This window comes from Hippocampus bargibanti, linkage group LG02, assembly GCF_051943395.1.
Source record: "Hippocampus bargibanti isolate YZ-2025 linkage group LG02, ASM5194339v1, whole genome shotgun sequence".
Lineage (NCBI taxonomy): Eukaryota > Metazoa > Chordata > Actinopteri > Syngnathiformes > Syngnathidae > Hippocampus > Hippocampus bargibanti.
In genome coordinates, this window is record NC_142735.1 from 30,145,291 (window position 1) to 30,168,676 (window position 23,386).

Here is a 23,386-nt window from a genome sequence, read left to right on the forward strand (position 1 = left end):
TAAGCGGTACGGAAAATGGATGGATGGATGGATGAAACTCATGACAAAAAGTTAGTGGACACCCGGGCAGACAACTCTGAAAATTTGCCGATTTCTCACAATTTATAACACAGAAAGACGTCTAATCACCCAAAATAAAAATACAAACATTGTTGCGAAGTTTAAATGTTTTTTTTTTAATTAAGAAATTACTAACCACAATTCCAGTCCAAGATGGCGCCCGAGTAGGCAGCCGTCAGCAAGTGCTCTCATGAGCCTTGCTTTTTTTGTTGTTTTTGTCTTGTTTTTGTGTTTTCTTTTGTCACTTTGTGTTGTTGTGCGTCGTGTGGAATGGATACGGATTGTTTTTCAGCATGTTTTACCACGACATTCATCAAGGAGGAGACTGTGCTGAGCGGTTGCGCCTTTTCGGCAGCATGGATATGCCAGTACTGTTTTTGAATGGGAGGAATGTCGGAGCCATTCGACTGCCATCGCTGGACAGCTCTGGGGCCATTGTGCTTTTTTGCGCCTGTAATGGGCAGCATCTTCACAGCCCCGCTTTGTTCAGTGGAAGGTCGGTGCTGTTGGACAGTCTGCGGCTGGATGGATACATGGCTTGAGGAGCCCGCGATAAGAAGGAAGGAGCGTCAGCGCAGAGCGCCGATGCGTATTTGGAACTGTCGCGGGATGGAATTGAAGCTGATTTATGTGGGACAGGAGATGTGAGACAATCTCTTTTTGTCAATGGATGCTACAGCTGCGTGTTTGCTTTCAACATTTAGCTTGTAGTCGACATTCACATTCCACCATTTCTTTCATAACTTTACTGCTGTGAAATGTAAATTTCTCCACTGCGAGACTAATAAAGGCAAATCCAATCCAATCCAATCCAAATGCTTCTTTGCCCAATTTAAGGTAAATATAGCTTGCTGAAGATGTTGCTCCAGTTGTCATTTGTCATCATGGTGTACAATGTGACATTTAGGTTGTGTTGTCTGCTCAAAGCTACATGGACACCACTTTCTCAGCGGCTATAAAACTCTGAAGTACATTTTTCAGTCAGGGTGTAGTCCGAAGCAGGCTTCTGATTGGCTGTCGGTGCCGAGTATGCAAATTGCCAAACGAACGTTCGTTTACTACACCCTGACTGATAAGTGTACTTCAGAGTTTTGAAAGCCGCTGAGAAAGTAGAGTCCACGTGGCTCGTAGCATTTTGTTTGTGGCTTTTGCGTTATTGAATAAAACAAACATTTAATTTGAAAATAATCACTTTTTTTCTTGAAGAAGTTGTCGGCCATCCGGGCTGAGGTTGTACGCCCGACATAAAAGTCTATTTCAAACACTGATAATAACAATACATTTAATTTATAAGCACCTTTCAAAACTCTCAAGGTCACTTTACAGTCACAGGATAAGTTTTTCTGTGGGTGAGCAGTGGCAGCCACACGCGCCAGTGTTCACTCAACCCAGAAGTAACTCAAATAGAATAGTAAGACAAATATATAGAAAGCTAGCTAGCAAGCCAATAGATAGCTAATAGCTAGATAGCTAGCCAGTCAGATAGCTAGCCAATGATTTTTTTCCACCATCCTAACTGTCCGTTGAAGTCGGATTTTGTCCATTTTTGTGGCAGCCTCGAACCAAACGGTGATGGAAGAACACGGGATGGATTCGATGGACAGCCGTGTACAAATGTCGTAGCACCTCCTGTGGCAGGCCATGCCTCTTGAGCAGCCTCAGGAAGTACACCTCCATTGTGCCTTTTTCAGGATGGAGTTGGTGTTGACCTCCCACTTTATGTCCTGGGAGACTGTGATTCCCAGGAACTTGAAGGTCTCGGCGGTTGACACGAGGCAGTGGGATAGTGTGAGGGGCATGTGTGTCCACGATCATCTCTACCGTCGTCAGCGTTTTCAGCTCTAGGTTGTGACGGCAGCACCAGAGCTCCAGCTGCTCCACTTGTTGTCAGTACGCAGACTCGTCGCCATCTTTGATGAGACCGATGACCGTGGTGTCGTCTGTGAACTTTATGGATCTGATAGCTGAGTGCGTTGAGGTGCAGTCGTTTGTCTGGAGAGAGAAGAGTAATGGAGAGAGGACGCATCCCTGTGGGGCTCCAGTGCTCGTGGTGCGCGTTGCGGATTATATTTTTCCCAGTCTGATCTGTTGTGTCCGTCCCGTCAGGAAGTTAAGGATCCACTGGCAGATTGTAGGGCACAGACCAAGCTGGAGAAGTTTAGGGATGAGGAGTTCTGGGATGATGGTGTTGAACGTAGAGTTGTCCACAAACAGGTTCCTGTGTTGTCAAGGTGCTCGAGGATGTGGTGCATGTGGTGTGACTGCATCCTCCACAGACCTGTTTGCCCGGTAGGCAGTAATATAATACCTTTTATTTATGAGTGCCTCTCAAAACTCAAGGACACTTCATAGTCACAGGATAAGATTTTTTTTTCTACGAGTGAGCAGCGGTAGCCATTCCCGCCAGGGTTCACTCAACCTGGAAGTAACACACACACACATACGCGCACATGCACACACACACACACACACACACACACACACACACACACACACACACACACACACACACGCACACACACACACACACACACACACACACACACACACACACACACACACACACACACGCATACACACACGCACACACGGACACTCTCTCTCTCTCTCTCTTGGCAGTCCATCAAAGTCGAAGATGACATAGCTTCCATTCTTATGTGGGGTATTGGACAGTGGTTATTGGCGCTGGCAGCGATGCCACAGTAGGTGACTATGAAGCCCGATTCTGGAGCCACAAATCATGCCACATTCAGGACATGTCAGGCCAGGACCGGGCTGGCGGGGCAGTACTGAAGCAGCACACAAAGGTGTCTTTGCTGGTGCCACACGATCCTCCTTTGGGTGCGTTTGTCTTCAAGTTGTGTCACCCCTTCCTGGCATAAGGAACGCCACAGTGGCCAGTTAGCTGCAGCAGACTCCAGATCGCTGGGCTTAATGTTGCATTAGAGTCTGTTTAAACTGGTCTTTGTATCGCAGCTTTGGACCACCAGGCTTCCTATTCGCTTCAACCCGACTTCCACAGGGAAAGGGGAAGATTGCTGGCCACCAACAAGTGCAGTTGCTTGCGTGCCACTGTGGAACTGTTTAAGGATGCCGAAAAATTTCGAGGGGACGCCAAATTTCTGCAGTATGGTCCAGAGAATGTCACGGTTAACTGTGTCAAATGCCTTGGTAAGGTAGATGAAGGTGATATAGAGGTCCTTGTTTTGTTCCCTGCATTTCTCCTGAACTTGGCGCGCAGAGAAGATCATGTCCAGAGTGCTTCGATCCTTTCTGAAAACGCATTGTGTCTCTGGGAGGATGTCTTCGGTAATGTGCGATGTAAGACGGAACAGCATTACTTTTGCAAGAATCTTGCCAGCAACAGAAAGTAGGGAGATGCCACGGCTGTTGCCACAGACTGACTTGTCCCCCTTCCTTTTATAAATGGTGACAATGTTGCTGTCTTTCCATTCCTGAGGAAGTGTCCCGTTTTGCCAGATGTTGCAGATGAGGTGGTAAAGCTTCCGTGTCAGGAGGTAACCGGCGCTCTTGAAGACCTCAGCTGGAAGTCCATCAGGGCCACGGCTTTTGTTGTTTTTAAGGCTACGGATTGCAGAGAGGACCACTGTGAACTGAGGAGGTTCATCAAGGGAGAGAACTGATGGAAGCTCTGGGAGGGAGTCAAGGACAGATGGGTCTGAAGGGTTTACTTGGTTGAGCAGGGAGTCAAAGTGCTCTGCCCAGCGATCAAGTATTAGCTGTTTGTCCTTCAGTAGTACAGAACCGTCTGCAGATTTAACTGGGACAATGTGTTGTCTTCGTGGGCCGTGCAGGGATTTTACAGCATCATAGAAGGTGTGGGTGTTGTTGTTGTCTGCATGCCTCTGGATTTCTTGGGCCCTGCTGAGCCACCACTTGTTTTCCATCATCCTCAGCTGTTTCTGTGTTTCACCACGGATGTCCTTGTAGTGAGAGAGGAGAAATGGAGAATGAGGGTTGGAGAGAAGTGTGGTATGGGCTTTGCGCTTGGTTTCCAGAAGCTCCTGTATGGCAGCTGAGCTGTTATCGAACCACTCTTGATGACGTTTCTGAGTGAAGCCGATGGTCTCAGAGGCAGCTTGATGAATTGTTGTCCTCAATTTTTTCCACCTGCTTTCAACATCAAGGTCACCATTACTGGTGTCCTTGTCCAGGCTGGCAAGTCCCTCTGCCAGCTTGTTGCGGTAGCTGGCTGCACATTCTGGGGACTCCAGGGCCCTGGAGTTGAGACGCCTTTGGGGTTGCTGTTTCTTATGAAGAGGTCGAATTCTCAGCTTGAGCCTGGACTTGATCAGTCGATGATCAGTCCAGCATTCAGCCCCACGCATGGCCCGTGTGATGCAGACGTCATTTTGGTCTCGTTGCCTTGTGATGATGTAGTCCAGTAAGTGCCAATGTTTGGACCTGGGGTGCATCCATGATGTGATGTATTTTTTTTTCAGCTGAAAGATGGTGTTGGTTACAATCCGCTGATGCTCAGAGCACAGAGTGAGGAGTCATAGGCCATTGCTGTTTATTTTCCCCGTCCCGTGCCTTCCGATTACTTTTCATTTCCAGAGCCTGGCATCAGTACCTACTCGGGCATTGAAGTCACCCATCAGAACAAGTTTATCAGAGGCAGGGATTTTGGATATGGTTGCATCCAGGGACTCGTAGAAGGCATCTTTGGTGTTATCGTCAGCATCCAATGTGGGAGCATAGGCACTGATTAAAGTTGCGAAGCGACCTTTTACCAGGGGAATACGCCAGGTCATAAGCCGTTCCCTGATGCCTTGTGGGGACTCAGGGATGTTACTGAGTAAGCTGCTTTTCACAGCAAAGCCAACTCCATGGAGTCTTCGCTCATTCTGTGGGAGACCCTTGCAGAAGAAGGTGTAGCCCTCACCAACTTCTGTGAGTGAATCCTCGCCTGAGAACCGAGTCGCACTGAGTGCGCCAATATCGATGTTCTACCTTCTGAGCTCATGTGCGATGAGGGCAGTTCGTCTTCGAGGTCTTTCCATCCCGTCTCGAGCATGGAAGAGGGTGTGAACATTCCAGGAATCCAGGTTAATTGTCATGAGTTTGATTATATTTCGTTTTCGACCGCAGAGGGGGGATGCCTTGGTGGCTGCAGTGGGCCACCCAGGTGTGGTGGAACAAGCAATGTTTAGGTCACCTTTTTTAGACCCTTCCCCTATAAGGGGTGAGCAGTGCGGACCCTGAATAGGGCTGCTCAGACGCACAGGATGCCGCCGAAGGACAATGTTGCTACATCCCATCTTCGCAACGACCATTAATCCTGTACCGCCCCTGTGTAGGAATGAAGCTAGAAGCTTCCAGTCACATCCATGACCTGCCCCCGTCACTTTATCCTAAAACCTGCGCGACTCGTGGATTTAGTGTGAGGGACGGGGCGCGCAATTCCTCCCCCCACTTACTTGGCCGCACCCGCTGTATTCCAGTGGCATGAGTGAGGACTCAAGACGACCTTCAGGTGAGTGCGGTTGCAAGGGGCTGCCGGTGGTCCGATCTGTTGGACTCCGCCTACGCCTACCCCCAGGTGCGGATTTGGGATCACTCTTTGTCTGGCCTCTACCCTCCGACCTGTTCGGCTTGGGTGACCCTGCCAGGAGTACAAGACTCCAGCCGACATAGCTCTCGGGGTCATGGAGACGCGCAAAGTGCCTCACCACGATGAGGTGGCGATCCCAGTCGAGGCACAACACGCACACACGCAGACACACACACACCACAAATTCAAATATAATACGGTAATCAGCACAATAACATTAAAATAAAGTAAAGCTACTCACGATTTGCTGACAATGCTCTGAACTTATCTTGAAATGGAAATAAACCCTCCCGGTTATGATCAATCAGAGAAAAGGAGAGGAGTAGCATGTGCAAATGTGATTATTTTTGAAAGAAGCAAAAGTAAAGTGGAGCGAGCAGATTTTGTAAAAAGAAAAAGATTTTATGTAATTTTTCAAAAGTGGTAATGCACAGCAAAACATTCACATCAAGTATGTGGCTGAATGAAGAGGGCGGGGTGGGGGGTAGGGTCCGTCAAATCCTCGCTCAACATGTAAACAGTGTTGAAAAGAAGCTTGTGAGTTAGGCATTACGAACCAGCCACACACCAAACCACTTGAACGCGACAGAACCACAGACAAATTCCAGCCGGTGTCTAACCTGGTGCGCCTACCGACTGTACGCACGACCCCAAATCATATTTGGAATCTTCTAAACTCACTTAGATGATCAAGATTAAGTACGGTACTTGTTGGGTGGTGAGCGGCTGGCTTTAGACTGTTTGTGCGTTTTGTTCCGTATCCTTGAGATCCATTTTATGGTCCATGGAAGAGTGCATTCCTCAGTAACTGCTCAAACGGACGAGTGAACTAGTGATGACAGTTTTCAAGCCCCCACCCAAAGCAGGGGGTGTCGGGGGGATACCTCTTTGGCACAGAACACAAATCTGAGACAATTGTAAACACAATGACGGTTTGCGCGTACAAAGAATGTGTTTAAAAGAACCAATTTTGGCAAAAAAATCCTGGTGCCGCTCTTTCTCAGTCTGCGAGACTTCCGTGCAAAACTGCATCAAATGTGGCAAAAGTTTCCAGCGCGCTGTCGCGTCGCTTTTGTCAAAACGCCGTCCTGTGCCGGCACCGCTCGGTGGTTGAGCGACACAGGAAAGGGATTTTTGGGGACAAGAGGAAGGCAGTCTTCAAAACGGAGGCGACGTCGCGTTCGCTCTGGCACCTGGCACCGGCCTGCGGGAGACAAGGAATTGCTTCAAGTGGTGATTGGCAAACATTCTGTCAAAGAAAATGAGTGGGGGTTAGGGGGACACGTCATTGTTAGCAGATTAGTCGCTAATAACTAGCCAGCGGCCACCGGATGAAAGTAGCAATCAATCGTGTCACATTTGCAAGTAACGATGAGAAGGTTTCTTCAGCCGTCATCTGTACAAAAGTGAAGGTTTCGGACGTTTCGCCTCCTATCCAAGAGGCTTGGTCAGCGAACTAAAGTCTGACTGGTCGTATCGGCCCCATTTATATATCCCTAATGTCCAGACCTGGTGGCGCCGGACACAGCTATGATAGGTCCCTACTCTCAGGTTGGGGGGGGCGCGGGACCCCCCCCCTGTGGCCCCACTGATTGTTCCTACATTCCTGACTAACGATTGGCCTATTACCCCCACTCCCCCCGGTATCACCTCATCAGCATAACGACCCTCATCAGCATTGCGAAAGTTGCCTAACCTGTTTTGCCTGAGCAGGCTATTGTATGAACGATCCAAATTGAACCTCACACCACCAGACCGGTTTAATGAAGGATTTTGTTGTTTTATAAGAATCGCCTCTTTTACCCCCCTTTCAAACCATCTATGTTCTTTCGCTAAGATTTTAACCTCATTGTCGTCAAATGAGTGGTTGCTAGCTTTTAGGTGCAAATGTACTGCCGATTGAGGCCCACTAGTACTATCCCTGCGATGTTGATAAAGTCTTTTTTTGAGAATTTGTTGAGTCTCCCCAATGTACTGCTCTTTACAATTTTCATTCTTACAATGTATGGAATAAACTACATTACTTTACATTACATTAGTAAAGAGCAGTACATTGGGGAGACTCAACAAATTCTCAACAAATTCTCAAAAAAAGACTTTATCAACATCGCAGGGATAATACTAGTGGGCCTCAATCGGCAGTACATTTGCACCTAAAAGCTAGCAACCACTCATTTGACGACAATGAGGTTAAAATCTTAGCGAAAGAACATAGATGGTTTGAAAGGGGGGTAAAAGAGGCGATTCTTATAAAACAACAAAATCCTTCATTAAACCGGTCTGGTGGTGTGAGGTTCAATTTGGATCGTTCATACAATAGCCTGCTCAGGCAAAACAGGTTAGGCAACTTTCGCAATGCTGATGAGGGTCGTTATGCTGATGAGGTGATACCAGGGGGAGTGGGGGTAATAGGCCAATCGTTAGTCAGGAATGTAGGAACAATCAGTGGGGCCACAGGGGGGGGTCCCGCGCCCCCCCCAACCTGAGAGTAGGGACCTATCATAGCTGTGTCCGGCGCCACCAGGTCTGGACATTAGGGATATATAAATGGGGCCGATACGACCAGTCAGACTTTAGTTCGCTGACGAAGCCTCTTGGATAGGAGGCGAAACGTCCGAAACCTTCACTTTTGTACAGATGACGGCTGAAGAAACCTTCTCATCGATGGACCACTCCTGTACGACTGAGAGCTTACACAGACCATTTGCAAGTAACGTTAACGCTAACCATGCATGTCGGATCATAACTTCAGGGATGAGAATGACAAACGAGAAAAAAGTCTGGAAAAAAAGGCGTGGGGGCCACACGCACACACGTATACTGTATATATATATATATAAAATAAAAAAATCCTAATCTCCTTTTCCTTTCGGCTTTTCCCTACAGGGGGTCGCCACAGCAAATCATATACAGTCTATATATATATGATTTCAACAAAATGTCAGAATGTATTATTTAAGATAACTTAGTGATAATACTCACCAATAATATGAATGGTTTTCTGTTTCTGTTCATCATGATTGGTGAAAATACAGCCAAACTATCAGAATAAAAGACAACTTGCACAATGGTACATATGCAATGTTACTTCTAGCAAGCCTGCACACTGCTCATTAGCTTGCATGCTTGCTTTCTGCTGTTTCTCGCAGAAGTGTATTGATGCTAATGTTAGCATGTGGCTTGTCATAGTATTGGTTCATTGCAAATAAGAATCTATCAAATTAGAACATGTTCTCTCCACAAAGGCGAATTAATCAGATTTTCTTTACTCGTCCGCTTATTCAAAAGGGGGCGTTTACCTGTTTCGACTTCAACAGCACCTAAATCAAGATCATCCAATCAAAATGGCGCTTTCCGCCAACACAAGCCGAAACAGAAAAGGAACAATGAAAAAGCGAGAATACATATTTAGTTTTATCTAGTTATTTGGTCTGAAAAAGTCGGAAATCCGTCGATCGGCTGAAAATTCTCATCCCTGGTTGTTTGGATCAGCACTTTCGGCAAATAAGCAAAATCACCTGAGCGCTTTCTGAGGAGGGGCGCCGGACACTCTGCCCGCAGCTTTGAGGCCTCCGGCTGCAGGCATCATGACCCGCAGGCTCTGCGACGGTTTTGACGCGAGCACCCTCATCGGGGACCCACCTCTGGTGGGACTGAGGGGGAGTGGCCTCTGGGGGGGCAAGGGTGACGGTCTGGACTAGAGGTGGAGGGAGGGTGGGGGTAGGTTATATAATTGTAAGTGTGTGAGCGGGTTTACCGGATTTCCACGACCATATGAAAAGACGTGGACGCCATTCTTTTTTAATTTAAAACATACAGGACATTTTATTGTTGGACGCGATGTTGTTTTTTTCCCTACTTTTTTTCCTTTTCCTCTTTCATAATTTGCTGCTGTGAATTGTGATTTTCTCAACTGCGACTAATAATCTAATCTAATCTAATCTAATCTAATCTAATCTAATCTAATCTAATCTAATCTAATCTAATCTAATCTAATCTAATCTAAAATTCAACATTTGGTTTATAGTAGATGTGGACATTCCACCATGACGTCCCTGATCCACTGCTGAAAAGGACGCTTTGACCTTCTCTTTCATCTAGAACTGCTTCATGTCAGAAAGAGCCTTTGTGGTGTCATATTATTTGTTATTTATTTATTTTTAGTTTTTTTATTTTATGTTACTTCCGGGTTGAGTGAACGCTGGCGCGTGTGGCTGCCGCTGCTCACCCGCAGAAAAAAATATCCTGTGACTGTAAAGTGTCCTTGAGTTTTGAAAGGCACTTATACATGAAATGAAATGTATTATTATTATTATTATTATTATTATTATTATTATTATTATTATTACAGTAAAGTCTCGTTATATCGATATCGGATATATCGATAGTCCCGGTTATATCGATACTATTTCTATGAGCGCACGGAGAAAATTACATGCAAACAGGGTCGGATATATCGATAGTCCCGGTTATATCGATATTTTTTCGGACTCCCTTGAATATCGATATAACGAGACTTTACTGTATATAAAATAAAATAATCTAAAATAAAATAATCTAATACAATCTAATCTAAATAAATCTAACTGTCGTAAATTAGAAGGTATCTTAAAAAAATACGGTAGCATGCATGCACGCTAGCGTACGTTTTTAAAAAGGCAGCAAAACCAAATCCACTTGTACAGTGATACCTTAGCTTATGAACTTAATTGGTTCCCAGACAGAGTGTGTAAGACAAAAAGTGTGTATCCCAAAAAATAATTTTCCATAGGAACCTATTAAAATGAGAATAATCCGTTCCCAGGTCCCCATAAAACAATTTTCTACTTCCTAATTTGCGAAGCCTTAAAACTACACAAAATAGACTTTATTTTATGTATAATAAATGTTCTGTGGTATTATAATTAAAGAAATAAACTGTACTATATAATAAACTCGTTTTATTTACCTTTGTGATGGTCGTTGATTGCTTGATGGAATGGAGTGTCCGGTTTCATCATCATTAAACACTTGAGGAACGTAGCCTTCTTCTTTCACCATCTTGAGGAATGATCCCTTGTAGGTGCTTTCTCTGCGATCGTTTTAACTCGTTCCTCATCAATTGTGTTCTGTTTAGCTGGGTTGATAGCTTTTTGCATCAGGTGTACAGATGCTTGTGCTGGTTATTTGTGGAGCCTGATTAATGGGAATTTTAACCTTGCAGTCTACACTCTGCTTTTAAACTATCAAAGTTGAAACGAGTCCAAATTCCACGGTTTTCTATTTGTCACTCTCTCTCTGTCGTCTGCCTGTCTCTTTAATGTTTAAACCACCTCCCCTCACTGCTGCATTCTTGACCAATCACGTGGCTTTAACCGGAGACTGGGGGCGGGGAATAGAGGACACAAAAATGTCGGCTGCCATTTACTTTTTTGGAGAATGGCTTCACTCTCTCTCTCTGTCTGTAAACCCTCCCCCCCCCACTGCTGCGTTCTTGACCAATCACGTAGCTTTAACCGATGACTGGGGCCAGGGAATAGAGGACTAAAACAAGCCGGCTGCCATTTTCTTGTTAGGAGAATGGGCTCGTTCGCGAACGACACATCACTCATTGTGGCAGCTCCGTGTGTGTCCTGAAAAATAGTTCGCATGCCAACGTAAAATGTTCATAAATTTAACGTTCGTAACCGAAAAGTTCGTAAGCCAAGGGGTTTGTAAACCGAGGTGTCACTGTACTTGATTGAAGTTTTTCACAATGTACTTGTGTTATGGCTCAATCCTCATTCTCTCGTCTGGCGCTTTTAATTTTTTCAGGCAGTCTCACCGTTGGCGATCGCGCAGGGTTGAGGGGAAGGGCCTTCTTGGGCGGGCTCAGTGGCTGCGGGTGTGACCGGGGGGCGGACCAGAGGGGATCCCCCTTAATATCCCGAGAGAAGGGGGCGGGCCTCAGGGGCCGCACGATGTTGACCGGCTGGGTCCCGGCAGCCGTAGAGTCCGGTCGGAGAGGAAGAACCTCTTTGCTGGTTGCGGAGAGCTTGAGGGCGGACAAAGACAAGGAAAAATGAATCATGAATTTGCTTTTTGTTTTGTTTTTCCAATAAAATGTGCTGAACTCACCCCCTTGCGGCTGCTGAATTTGCTGACTGGGCTGACCACTTTCAGGTGAAAGGCAGGATTTGGGTGACTGTTCTTTGCTTTCTCCGCCTCCATCCTGACCACAAGAGGGCGCAGTCTGAACCGATAAACCAAGGATGTCCAATACTTTTTTTTTTTCCCACCGGTGGGCCACATTGTAGTTCCAGTTTCCTCTCAGGGGCCGTTATGAATTTGTATATTTCGAGCGCACAACAAATTCACTCATTCACTGCCATTTCCGAATTTATTCGGGAATTGAAACTATGATGTGGAGCGCCATTCCTGAATTTGTTCGGGTTTTGGTTTTTCTTGGGGTGGAAGGGGTGCTGATAAAGCGCTGGTCAGACCTCTGGCAATGTTTTTTCCCTTCCATGAGTGGGCAGCACTTGCCTTTTGCACAGCTGCCCCCACATGAAGATCAGATAACTCCAGACCCATATTATTTAGGAATTAACTCTTTCTTTCGGATGAAAGAAGATAACCTAAAGTTTCTTATGCTGCATTGAATGTTTATATAGTTCTAAATCTCAATATTCTGTGGGTCCTGGAATTTGAGTGAAAATGACAAAAACCCTGGCACTAGAGTGGACACATTTTTGCACGTCTGACAGTGAATGAGTTAATGAATAACTAATTTTCAAATTTGAAGTAAAAAATAATGACTGTTTTTTGGTGGTTTACATGGGACAATTTGCATTTTGGTTTGGACTTTAGCAATCATCATGGCGCTTGACATGCTTGATTTGCTTTCACAGGCCAAATAAAATGAGATGGGGGACCATATGTGGGCCCCCGATCCTTGACTTGGACACCCGTGCGATAACCCCACCAAACCACAAATCAAATGTTGATCTAACTCGAGGCATTATAGCATCTTATATTCAAAACTTGTTCACGAACACGCACACACCCACTGTGACAAACGCTCCAAGGGTGCAAATGTGGCCGCGTTGGCGGGCAAATACAAGTGAGAGAAGGGTTACGCTACTTGTTGCTCTTGTTCTTGTCTTTCTGAGCGAGCCACTTGTGCAAGTAGGAGGTCTTGATCCGGTAGCAGTAGAAGAGCAGCAGCACACTGGGCAGGACCACCAGGAAGGCAAACAAAAGGCCCACCACCAAGCCCACCTGACCTGCAACGTAACACGCTGACATTTAGGATCGCCGTCTTCCAAAACGGGACACTGTTTTGTTTTTCACACTTAAAAAAGTGAGGCCATGGGGGGGGGGGGGGGGGGGGGGGGGGGGGGGGTGTATTCGGAGATTTGTCTTATAATAATCATACATGTCATTTATAAGCGCCTTTCAAAACTCTCAAGGTCACTTTACAGTCACAGGATAAGTTTCTCTGTGAGTGAGCAGCGGCAGCCACACGCACAGGCGTTCACTCAACCCACTCATAGAAAGCTCACTAGCCAGCTAATAGATAGCTAATAGCTAGCCAGCCACATATATAATATATAGCTCGCTAGATAGTTAGCGAGCCAGCTACATAGCTAATAGATAGCAAATAGCTAGCAAATAAAGTGCTCTCAAGGACACTTTACAGTCACATACAAGCATAGATACAATAATAAATAAAATACAATTATAAATGGAATACAATAAATAAATGGTTTTGTTTTTCACAGTATTAAAAGTGAGACCAATGAGGGGGTATTTGGGGATTTGATATTCTCGTTAGTTTTGAATGTATTTGAATTTACTTTTTTGTAAATACAGTTTGGTGAAAGTTTGTTTGATTTTATTGGGTTTTATTTTTTTCAAAATGCTTCATTTTACTTGGGTTTTGTGATAGTTTGTATTTTTTTTTTTAAATATATGGCATGTTTATTGAGCGCAAGGTGAAAACTCACTCTATTACATACGACAATACAACAACGATTGTAGTTCTAACCTCATGATTACTTGCAAAAAAAATCAATCAATCAGTTTGACCATGAACGATCTTGTTTTTGTAGTGCATTCAATTCCACGTGTCCAAAACGATTTGCAAATTAATGTATTTTGTTTTAATTGATCTTAACAGCTCATGGAAATTTTATAAACGGAAGATGTCATTTCAGTACACAGTGTGGGTTTCAAATTGTGTGTGTGTGTGTGTTTGTATGACTAGTCTTGTGAGGACCACCAACATTTTATACCAGGGGTGTCAAAGTCATTTTTTTGCCGTGGGCCACATTGTAGTTATGGTTTCCTCTCGAGGGCCGTTATGAATTTGGGGAAGCCATTAGAATGTTTAAATCCCTTCAAATATCACATATAGAGCACACAGCAAATTAATGAATAACTGGTTTTCAAATCTGTAGTCAAGAATAATGACTTTTATTGTGGTTGACATCCAAAAATATGAAATTTTGGCTCAGATTTTAGCAATTTAACAAGTTTGATTTGCTTTCGCGGGCCGAAAAAAAATGATGTGGTGGGCCGGATTTGGCCCGCGGGCCTTGACTTTGACACCTGCGTTTTATACCATACGTATTTTTGACAAGTGAGGACCTTTTGGCAGGTCCTCACAAGTTTTTCATTTTAAAGGCTTCTAGAGGGTCTATATATGCATCTGTTAAAGTAAAACGATATTTTAACCAAATTCACCACAGGGGTGAGAACTATGAATGTACCCATTCAGAAACCTTACTCCTGCTGTTATTTCAGTTTCAAGTCCAGTTTTTATTTCTTTGTTTTTAAAGAAGTTGAAATGGGAAATGGGGTGACATTTAGTGTTCAAATGTCACACCAGTTCTTCTCTAAAGTTCTCAGCAACTCACTTCTTATCTGGAGTTATCCGGACCTCACAAAACCTTTGAAACAGGAATGTGTGTGTGTGTGTGTGTGTGTGTGTGTGTGTGTGTGTGTGTGCGTGTGCGTGCGTGTGTGTGTGCGTGTGTGTGTGTGTGTGCGTGTGTGTGTGTGTGTCTGTGTGTGTATGTGTGTGTGTGTGTGTGTGCACGCGCACTGACTATGGTACTGCACGGGCCCGCTGTCGACACTGCCGCCGAGTCCCGGCTTCTCGCAGTACGGGGGCGCCCAACCTCGATGACAATGGCAGTTGCCGTTGCTGTTGCACACCTACGGCGGGCGTGGCGGACAAAGGTCGAGTCAAAGCAGGAAAAAAAAAGAAGAGCCGGCCAGTTTTTCTCCTATTTTCTCCATCGGGTCGGCACAAAGGTCGGATCGGCTTTCTGTGCTCACCCCGTTGCCATGGCAGCGTAACAAGCAAGTCTCCAGTTCGCTAAAGGACGCGTTTTGACATCGGCGGTCGCGGCACACCTGGGAGGACGACACCCACACATACCCGAATCCAAGCTGATGACAACTCGCGGGTGTCAACGTGGGGCAAAGCGAGTGATAACCGGGACGCAACTGACCTTGCCCTCGCCACATTTGGTGCCCGTCACGACCAAGCCAGGGTCGGGCAGGTCGCCCTGACCGTCCTGAGTGCTGTAAACGTAGGTGCCGCGACACTTGACCTCGATGCCCCCCGTCTTGATGGTGGTGTCGATGGACACGGCGTTGGTGCCTTTCGGCTTTTTGGCAGCGCTGTGGCACTGGATCTTACCGCATTTGGCATCGCTGGACACAAAAGTTGTGCATAAGTGCTCACAATGAGTTTAGAAACGTAAACGCTTCCAGGAAATGAAAGCACGTCATTGGTCCATTTGTCAAGGCTCACCCCCTGAAAGAAAAAATGCAAATAATGACCCGAAATCTGTCTGGCATTCACTCAGCATATCAAATCTTAAGAATGGAATGAACAAGAATCCCACTTTGTGAGGTTGGGAAAAGCCCACTTCCATTGACAGCAAGTGTGTCCAAAGTCCGGCCCGGGGGCCAAATGCGGCCCTTGGTCAATTATCATCCGTCCCGCAGCTTTTGTCATGAAATCAATAACGTCTGGCTGGTATGTAGAATAAATACATTGGGCAGTCGTGCTGTGACTTGCGTGTGTTCAGTGGTGCCATCAGTAGGCTCAATTTGGAACAGCAACTCATTGACTGAATCAGCCCTCCAATTTTATAAAATGGCAATTTCCAATAAAAAAATGTAAATTGTCGATTTTTTAAATATTGTTGATTGTCGCCAATTTTTATAAATTGGCGACAATCAACAATGAGCAATTACTTCTGTTCAACTGTTACAAAAAGACTTAAAAAAGTGAGTGAGGCTCAATTTGGAACAGCAAATTAGTATAGGAATCATTGACTGAATGAGACAACCTCCATAATTGGATGAGTAACAAGAAAGCATCTTCTCTGAATCTGAAGCCATTGTTTTGATTCTCGAGCAAGGGGGCGGGACCTTTTGAAACTGGCCACTTCCGGGTTCAATTTGAAGTAGTTTTTGGACACTTTAAGTCATTTTTATCAGTGTTTTATTGGTATCATCCTGCGTGGTTTGGGTATTTTAGATGCTATAAAACATTTTTCGGATGTCAGTTAGGAAACAAAAAAAGTGGTGTAGGTTGTCCTTTAAGATAATTGAAATTAAAATAAAAAAGCAAATGTGACACACAGAAAGGCTCACTGAAATTCATTGAAATGAATTTGCTGTTATATGTAAAGAACACCCGCCAAGGTTGGCCCCACCCTACATTTTTAACACACCAAATCTTGCCCCCTTTGCAAAAACGCTTGCACTCCCCTAATTTACGGCAACAATTTAGGACTGTTTTCAATGCACAAAAATGTGTATTATCAGTGTCTGAAACTCATGACAAAAAGTTACCGGACGCCAGGGCAGACGACTCTGAAAAGTTGCCTGCCCCATTTTTCCCAACTTCAAACACAATAAGATGACGAACAAACCGAAATTCCCAAACTAAACGAAGATTTTGAAATCGGAATAATTTATTCCGATTTAGAAACGTTTGCTTGATTGAAAAAAGCAAACATTTGATCTGAAAAAAAAATCTTTCTTTTTTTTTTTCTTGGAGACGTTCTGTAAGTTGTACGCCCGACGTAAAAGTTGCACGCCCATGGCGTCCGGGCAGACGTTATTTCAAACACTGATATTATTCACATGAAAAACTTTGTAATGAAAAAAAGAGGCCTTTTGTCCACTTGAACTAATGGCTTCGTCACTGATATGCAAATGAAAAAAACGCCACCCAAGAGCGAACGAAAAGAAAAGGCAAGACGATGAAGCAGAGTTGTTGCGGTGACTAATGCAGAAGATTTGTCAGATTCTAACAGGGGAGAGGATCTCATTTACATATTCTTTAATCAGGCTCGCAGCGACCTAACGATTCCACCGGGGGGGACGCATCATCGTTGTGGGCAGCGTAGCAATCAACTTCCTTAATCCGTGGATTCATTAACAGACTAAATTGCTCATTTGGAGCCATTAATTAGCCAGGGGTACCCCCCCCCCCCCGTAAAAAAAAAACAAACCAAAAAAAACAAACAGATGTTGGAAGGAGAGCCCACAAATCACCTCCAGTATGTGCACTCAGTGGTGCCTTTTTGGGATAAAACATCAAAGAATCAGGCAGTTGTTGTCTATAAATTAGCCGGGGGTGACAAAGTGATTTTTTTTGCGGCGGGCCACGTTGTAGTTATGGGTTCCTCTCGGGGGCTGTTATGAATTTGTGGAAGCCATTAGAACGGGGGTTGGGAACCTTTTTGACTAAGAGAGCCATAAAAGTAAAATATTTATAAATGTTTTTTAGTGACACACACACACACACACACACACACACACACACACACACACACACACACACACACACGCACGCACACACACACACACGCAAACATGCATGCACGTGATTTCAGCAAAATGTCAGAATATATTATTTAAAATAACTTTTCGATAATCCTCACCATTAATATGAATAGTTTTCCGTTCCTCATGATAGGTAAAAATCCATCCAAACGATCGGAATGAAAGTCAACTTGACGAAGCTACTGCTAGCTAGCCTGCACACTGCTCATTAGCTTGCACGCTAGCTTTCTGCTGTCTCTCACAGACGTATATTGATGCTAACGTTAGCATGGGGCTTGTCAAAGTGCTGTTGGATAACACGCTAAGTGTTCTTCAACTGTTTCATTCATGGTTTTGTTTTATTGCAAATTAGAATCACGGGAGAACTGTTTCTTTCCACAAAGGCGAATCCTTCCGTCCATTCAATTTGAAGTGTACTTGTCATTTTTTTTAACTCATCAGGCTTATTTTAAAAGGGGGCATTTACCTGTTTCGACATCAACGGCCATAGGTCAGTATCATCCAATCAAAATTGCGCTTTCTGAACAGCGAAAAAGTGAGAATATGTATTTAGTTTTATTGACGAGCCAGATGCAATCATCAAAAGAGCCATATATGGCTCCCAACACCTGCATTAGAATGTTTCATCTCCTCCATATATTCCACATAGAGCGCACAAGAAATTAAAGAATAACTAGTTTTCAAGTTTGAAGTCCAAAATAATGACTGTTATTGTGGTTAACATACCACAATTTGAAATGTTGCTTTCATGGAACTTGACGTGCTTGATTTGCTTTCGTGGGCCGAATAAAATAATGTGACGGGCCAGATTTGGCCCCCGGGCCTTGACTTTGACACCCTAAAGTAGTGAATTTGTTTTTAGCTTTGACACGGAAAGGATCATATGAATGCCCGATTTTCAACTGGATGTCGCAAAACAACTCGCTCACTCATTGGCGGTCACCTTTTGGCGCACTTGACATAGTTGCCGCGCTCGTCTTTCCCGCAGTTGCCGAAAGCGTTTCCTGCTGCGTTGACGTCTCCGAAACAGGCGTCGTGGGCTGGGCGGGCACCTGGAAAACAGACAGCGCGACACTGAGCTTCACCGGGTTGAGGAGGCAAAGGATGGCAAAAGTACCCATCGCGAGGAACTACAAATCACTCATCCGGCGATCGCTATCATTGCGAGCCGACGTACGAGTACAGCAGAATTTGGATGATCTTTCAGAAGACAAACTAAAAAAAAAAAAACAAATGTGAGAATGAGAATGAGAAAAAGAGTGAACAGTCTTTTGTTGCAGGGAGGGGAGCAAATTATGCCTCGAGTGGTTGTAATGTCGCAAGATGGCGCCAAAGCACTAATTTGCTAGATTAGACCGGTTTTGTGCAATTGTATCCAGTGATACCTTGGCTTACAAACTTAATTGGTTCCCAGACAGAGTGTGTAAGGCGAAAAGTGTGTATCCCAAAATTAATTTCCCATAGGAAACCATTAAAATGAGAATAATCCGTTCCCAGGTGCCCACGAAACATCATTTTCTACTTTCTAATTTTCTAAGCCTTAAAACTACACAAAATAGATCTTATTTTATGTATAATACATGTGCTATGGTATTATAATTAAAGAAATAAACTGGACGGTCTAATAAAAGTCATTTTATTTACCATTGCGATGGTCGTTAATGGCTTTGTGGAATGGAGTGGCCGGTTTCATCAGCATTAAACACTTGATGAGGAACGTAGCCTTCTTCTTTCACCATCTTGAGGAATGATCCCTTGGAGGTGCTTTCTCTGCGATAATTGTATCTAGTTCCTCATCAATTGTGTTCTGTTTAGCTGGGTTGATAGCTTTTTGCATCAAGTGTACAGATGACTTGTGCAGGTTATTTGTGGAGCCTGATTGATGGGATATTTTAACCTTCCAGTCTACACTCTGCTTTTGAACTATCAAAGTTGAAACGAGTCCAAATTTCACTGTTTTCTATTCATTTTCAGTGTGTGTAGGGGGGGCAGTCAAACAAAAAGAAAAAGGGGATAATCCCACATCACCCTCAAGGCCAAACAATCACAAAACGCAACAGGAGGCCTCACCCACGACTCCCTCTCGGACTTACCGGGGCCCCACAGCTGCAAGCACTGCTGCTGGTGGGTGAGGCACATGCCGTTGTAGCAGTAGGCCCGCCCGGACTGGCAGGAGGATCCGTCCAGCAGGTAGACATTGCTGGGGCAGTACGGCGACGCGCCCGTGCAGTACTCAGGCAGGTCGCAGGCCCCCGCCGGGCCTCGGCACATGGTGCCCGCTTGCTTCAACTGTAATGGGAAGCAACCGCAGCCATTAATAATAATCACAATACATTAAAAGTCATAATACTTAAAGGACAACCGACACCATTTTTTTATTTCCTAACTGACATCAGACAAACGTTTTATATCATCTAAAATACCCAAAAGACGCAGGCTGATATTTTTAGTCAAATGCAAAACACCAATAAACATGAATTAAAGTGTCCCAAAACTGCCACAAAATAAGCTTGGAACTGGGGACATTCAGAAAGTCCCGCCCTCTTGTTCGTGACGTCACTATTGGTCACACACTGCCTTGCTCCAGAATCAAAACAATGGCTTCAGAGAGTTGAGATTCGGAGAAGATGCTTTCTTGTTACTCATCCAGTTATGAATATCATTCAAATAGTTCCGAAGAGGAAAACATAAATGTTTGCAATCGATTAAAGAAGTCCTTCCGTATCAATTGGAGCCATCTGGACTCCAATGTGGCGCCCAGAAAATGCACAAGATGGCGCACAAGCTCCGTTGGAAATAGGCTGATTTGTCCGCTGGGAATTTGTGTCAACTTCCACCTTCTTTATGCGTTTCACCGCAATTGGCTGCGACACACAACGATTCACCATTGCGTTATTTATGTAGTTATCCTTCTAATTTCGCGATCAACACGGTGTTTTACAGATGAAACAAAGTACCCAAAATGCATTGTGTGTCGCTTTCTCGGTCAGGGGCGAATGTGACGTCACTTCGGGCATCGGCATCAACTCGAAAACAAGACTTCCTGAATATTAAAACGTAAAATAAGTCTTAAAAGTCATAAGACAAGAACAATTGACTGAACTAGATCGGCGGGGAAAATGAAATTAATCCACAATGTCTATTGGTGTTTCTGTCGGCTTATCGGTTGGATGGCCGACATCAAACCCTAATATCTCAAATTGAATGGATATTTCGGGATGTGAAATGCCCTCAAAAACATTTTCGTTTTATTGGATATGACCTCATCGGAATTATTGACAGAGAAAATTATTGACCAGCGTTTAGCTGTGACATCAAAAATGAATACTATCTGGAGCCAGCAGGTGGCAGTATTTTATGTCTTTTGAATGAGCCGACCTTGTGCAACAATCTGTCTTTTCCTTTCAGCTTTAAAATGTGGCGCGACCTTTCATAGTGTGTGTGCATACACTCACACACTATAATAATATATATAATAATATATTTCATTTCTAAGCACCTTTAAAAACTCTGAATGTCACTTTACAGTCACAGGTTAAGTTTTTCTGTGGGTGAGCAGCGGCAGCCACGTGCGCCAGCGTTCACTCAACCCAGAAGAAACTCAAATAGATAGAAAGCTAGCTGGCTAATAGATAGTTACCTAGATAGCTCGTTGTGTTAAGTTCATTCTGTCTCCTTATTATCTGTTACAAATTAGCTAGATAGCTATTTAGCTAATAGGTAGATAGCAAGAAAAACTATACTTCAAGATAGTGTCGGCAAGAGAGGCTGCCTTTACAGCAGCTCCTGTATTTTGTTTTTGCTGCTTTGAAATGTACTATCGTATACGAATAATTCTCTGAATTAGCTTTTAACTAACTTTAGTCGATTGTGTTATTGACTGAAAAGTGGACTGGGCTCATATTTTGCCGTGTCGCAACTTGAAGCGAGTGTGTGTGCAGGTGTGTTTGCACTACCTTACAACCTTGGCAACACACCCCATGGGCACACTGAGCCCCTTCCTTCAGGGTGCAATTGTTGGCATTGCAGCAGTCATTGGCGCATTCCTGTAAAGCAAAACACGGCTCAGCTGTTCGTCCTTTCCTTTTCGATTCCTCCTTTGGTTTGTTCCATTTCACAAATAGTCGTTCATCAAACATGTTTTTTGTGGGGCAGCGGGTTCAAAATGTCAACAACGACCGCTGGTGGCCATTCAAATTGTTGCTGAGCGCCTTTTGCCCACTCAGAGGGGAAGAAAACAGCCTTCGCCGGTGGGCAAGACGGGGCCTGCAGTGTTAAGCCGGAGACATTTTATGACAAGAAGCTTCAAGGGGAAGACAGACGAGTCAGAACTTGTTGGCGGGGAGCGAAGGAGGGGTGGGCGCCACATATAAAAATAAAAATGCACAAGAGCCACATGCTGCTGCGGTTAGTGTCAACGGCGCACACTCCACACGAGCGCGGCATCTCCTGTTGCCATGGCACCCCGCGCCGAGCTCCTGAAAACACGTGTGAGAGTTGATTCGAGCACGGTGGGGGAGGGAATAATGAGGGCTGGCAACAACAACGGCATGCGTGCTCTGACAGCCGCTTGACAGCCAACCAAATATTGAATTAGCATTAGCGCCAAGCAATGCGCCGAATCATCAAAATGGATCGTGTGCGTAATTGGCAAGAAAAAAAGAAAAACGTTTTATTTTGTATTGTAATGGTGTTTTTTTCCACTCGGATGGGAGAATTTTTTTGGGCAACTTCAATATTGAGTATTTTGATTTTTGGTCAAGGAGCAAATTTGCAGCTGGTCTCATTTGCATTGCAAAATGGCGTCTAGGATGCTAACCCTTTTCTGGGAGTCACACCTCCCCTCACCCCCTGCCGGCTGCGGTCCCGATGCATCGACACAAAGTCTCGGTGACCCACGTCAGAAAAATGCAAGAGACTCACGTCAGCCGGGCCGCAGTCACATTCCTCGCCCTCCTCCACGAAGCCGTTGCCGCATCTTTTCCCCCCCACCAGGTCCTTCATGTCGGGCATGTCGTAAAGACACATGCCCCCTCCCTTCTGGAAGTAGCCGTCAAGGTCGCGCTTGCTGCACCGACTGAACACCCTCGGAAACGGATGCCTGCGGGTGGGCAACGGGTGTCATGGACGGTCAGTGGCCCCGGGCGACCACCCTCCACCCCCTTGAGGGGCTCACCCGGTGGCGGCGGCCATGACGCATCCCCCTTGGTCGGCAGTGGCCTCCGCACAGCAGCCGTCGTGGTCGTGACTCATTCCGAAGTTGTGGCCGATCTCGTGGGCCATGGTGGCGGCTGCGCCGATAGGAAGCTCCGAGTGGTCCTGGGGGGAGGGGGGCGGGTCCCAGCAACACGAGAAAAAAAAAACGTTATTGGAAGATCAATAAACGTGAATCTAATCTAATTTAATCTGATTGAATCTTATTTAATCTCATTGTATTTTAATTAATCTTCAAGGACAACCGACACCTCCGGACAAGTTGTGTACATAATTTGTAAAATGACTTCAAATGACTTCTACTGAGCACATTTTACAAAGATTCCACCGCATATCGCTATATTTTACCTTTTAAGACTCACGCTGAATATTCAGGAAGTCTTGTTTTCAAGTTGATGATGATGCCCTAAGTGACGTCACGGAGGGAACGCCCCTGACCGAGAAAGTGACACACAATGCATTTTGGGTACTTTCTTTCATCTGAAAACACCGTGTTGATCGTGAAATTAGAAGGAAACTACATGAAGAACGCAATGGACATCTTGTTGTAGCTTTAGGGCTCCCTGTTTCTTCTTCAGAGAGTCACCGGTGTTTTTTTGCACAGCTTTCAAGGCTGCGGGATTGATTGTCCTTTAAAGGACAACCGGCACCATTTTTTTGTTTCCTAACTGATATCAGAAAAACGTTTTATAGCATCTAAAA

General features: G+C 44.9%; 1 protein-coding gene across 3 annotated transcripts in view; it reads right to left on the reverse strand.

Moving 5' to 3' along the window:
* Nucleotides 1–6,024: 6,024 nt before the first annotated feature.
* Nucleotides 6,025–23,386, reverse strand: part of adam19a (ADAM metallopeptidase domain 19a) — a 68,824-nt gene continuing 51,462 nt past the window's right edge. The window contains exons 11-23 of one of the 3 annotated variants that reach the window (XM_088990831.1): nucleotides 22,647–22,789; nucleotides 22,394–22,571; nucleotides 21,427–21,516; nucleotides 19,564–19,759; nucleotides 18,414–18,522; nucleotides 15,115–15,319; nucleotides 14,939–15,016; nucleotides 14,707–14,815; nucleotides 12,738–12,879; nucleotides 11,732–11,825; nucleotides 11,439–11,648; nucleotides 9,154–9,332; nucleotides 6,025–6,884 (exon numbers count right to left, since the gene is read on the reverse strand). In XM_088990831.1, coding sequence (XP_088846957.1) covers nucleotides 6,794–6,884; nucleotides 9,154–9,332; nucleotides 11,439–11,648; nucleotides 11,732–11,825; nucleotides 12,738–12,879; nucleotides 14,707–14,815; nucleotides 14,939–15,016; nucleotides 15,115–15,319; nucleotides 18,414–18,522; nucleotides 19,564–19,759; nucleotides 21,427–21,516; nucleotides 22,394–22,571; nucleotides 22,647–22,789 — 1,824 coding nt within the window. In that variant the 3' untranslated portion in view covers nucleotides 6,025–6,793. The remainder of the gene's footprint in view (nucleotides 6,885–9,153; nucleotides 9,333–11,438; nucleotides 11,649–11,731; nucleotides 11,826–12,737; nucleotides 12,880–14,706; nucleotides 14,816–14,938; nucleotides 15,017–15,114; nucleotides 15,320–18,413; nucleotides 18,523–19,563; nucleotides 19,760–21,426; nucleotides 21,517–22,393; nucleotides 22,572–22,646; nucleotides 22,790–23,386) is intronic. The other 2 variants (XM_088990832.1, XM_088990834.1) reach the window with 2 other exon arrangements.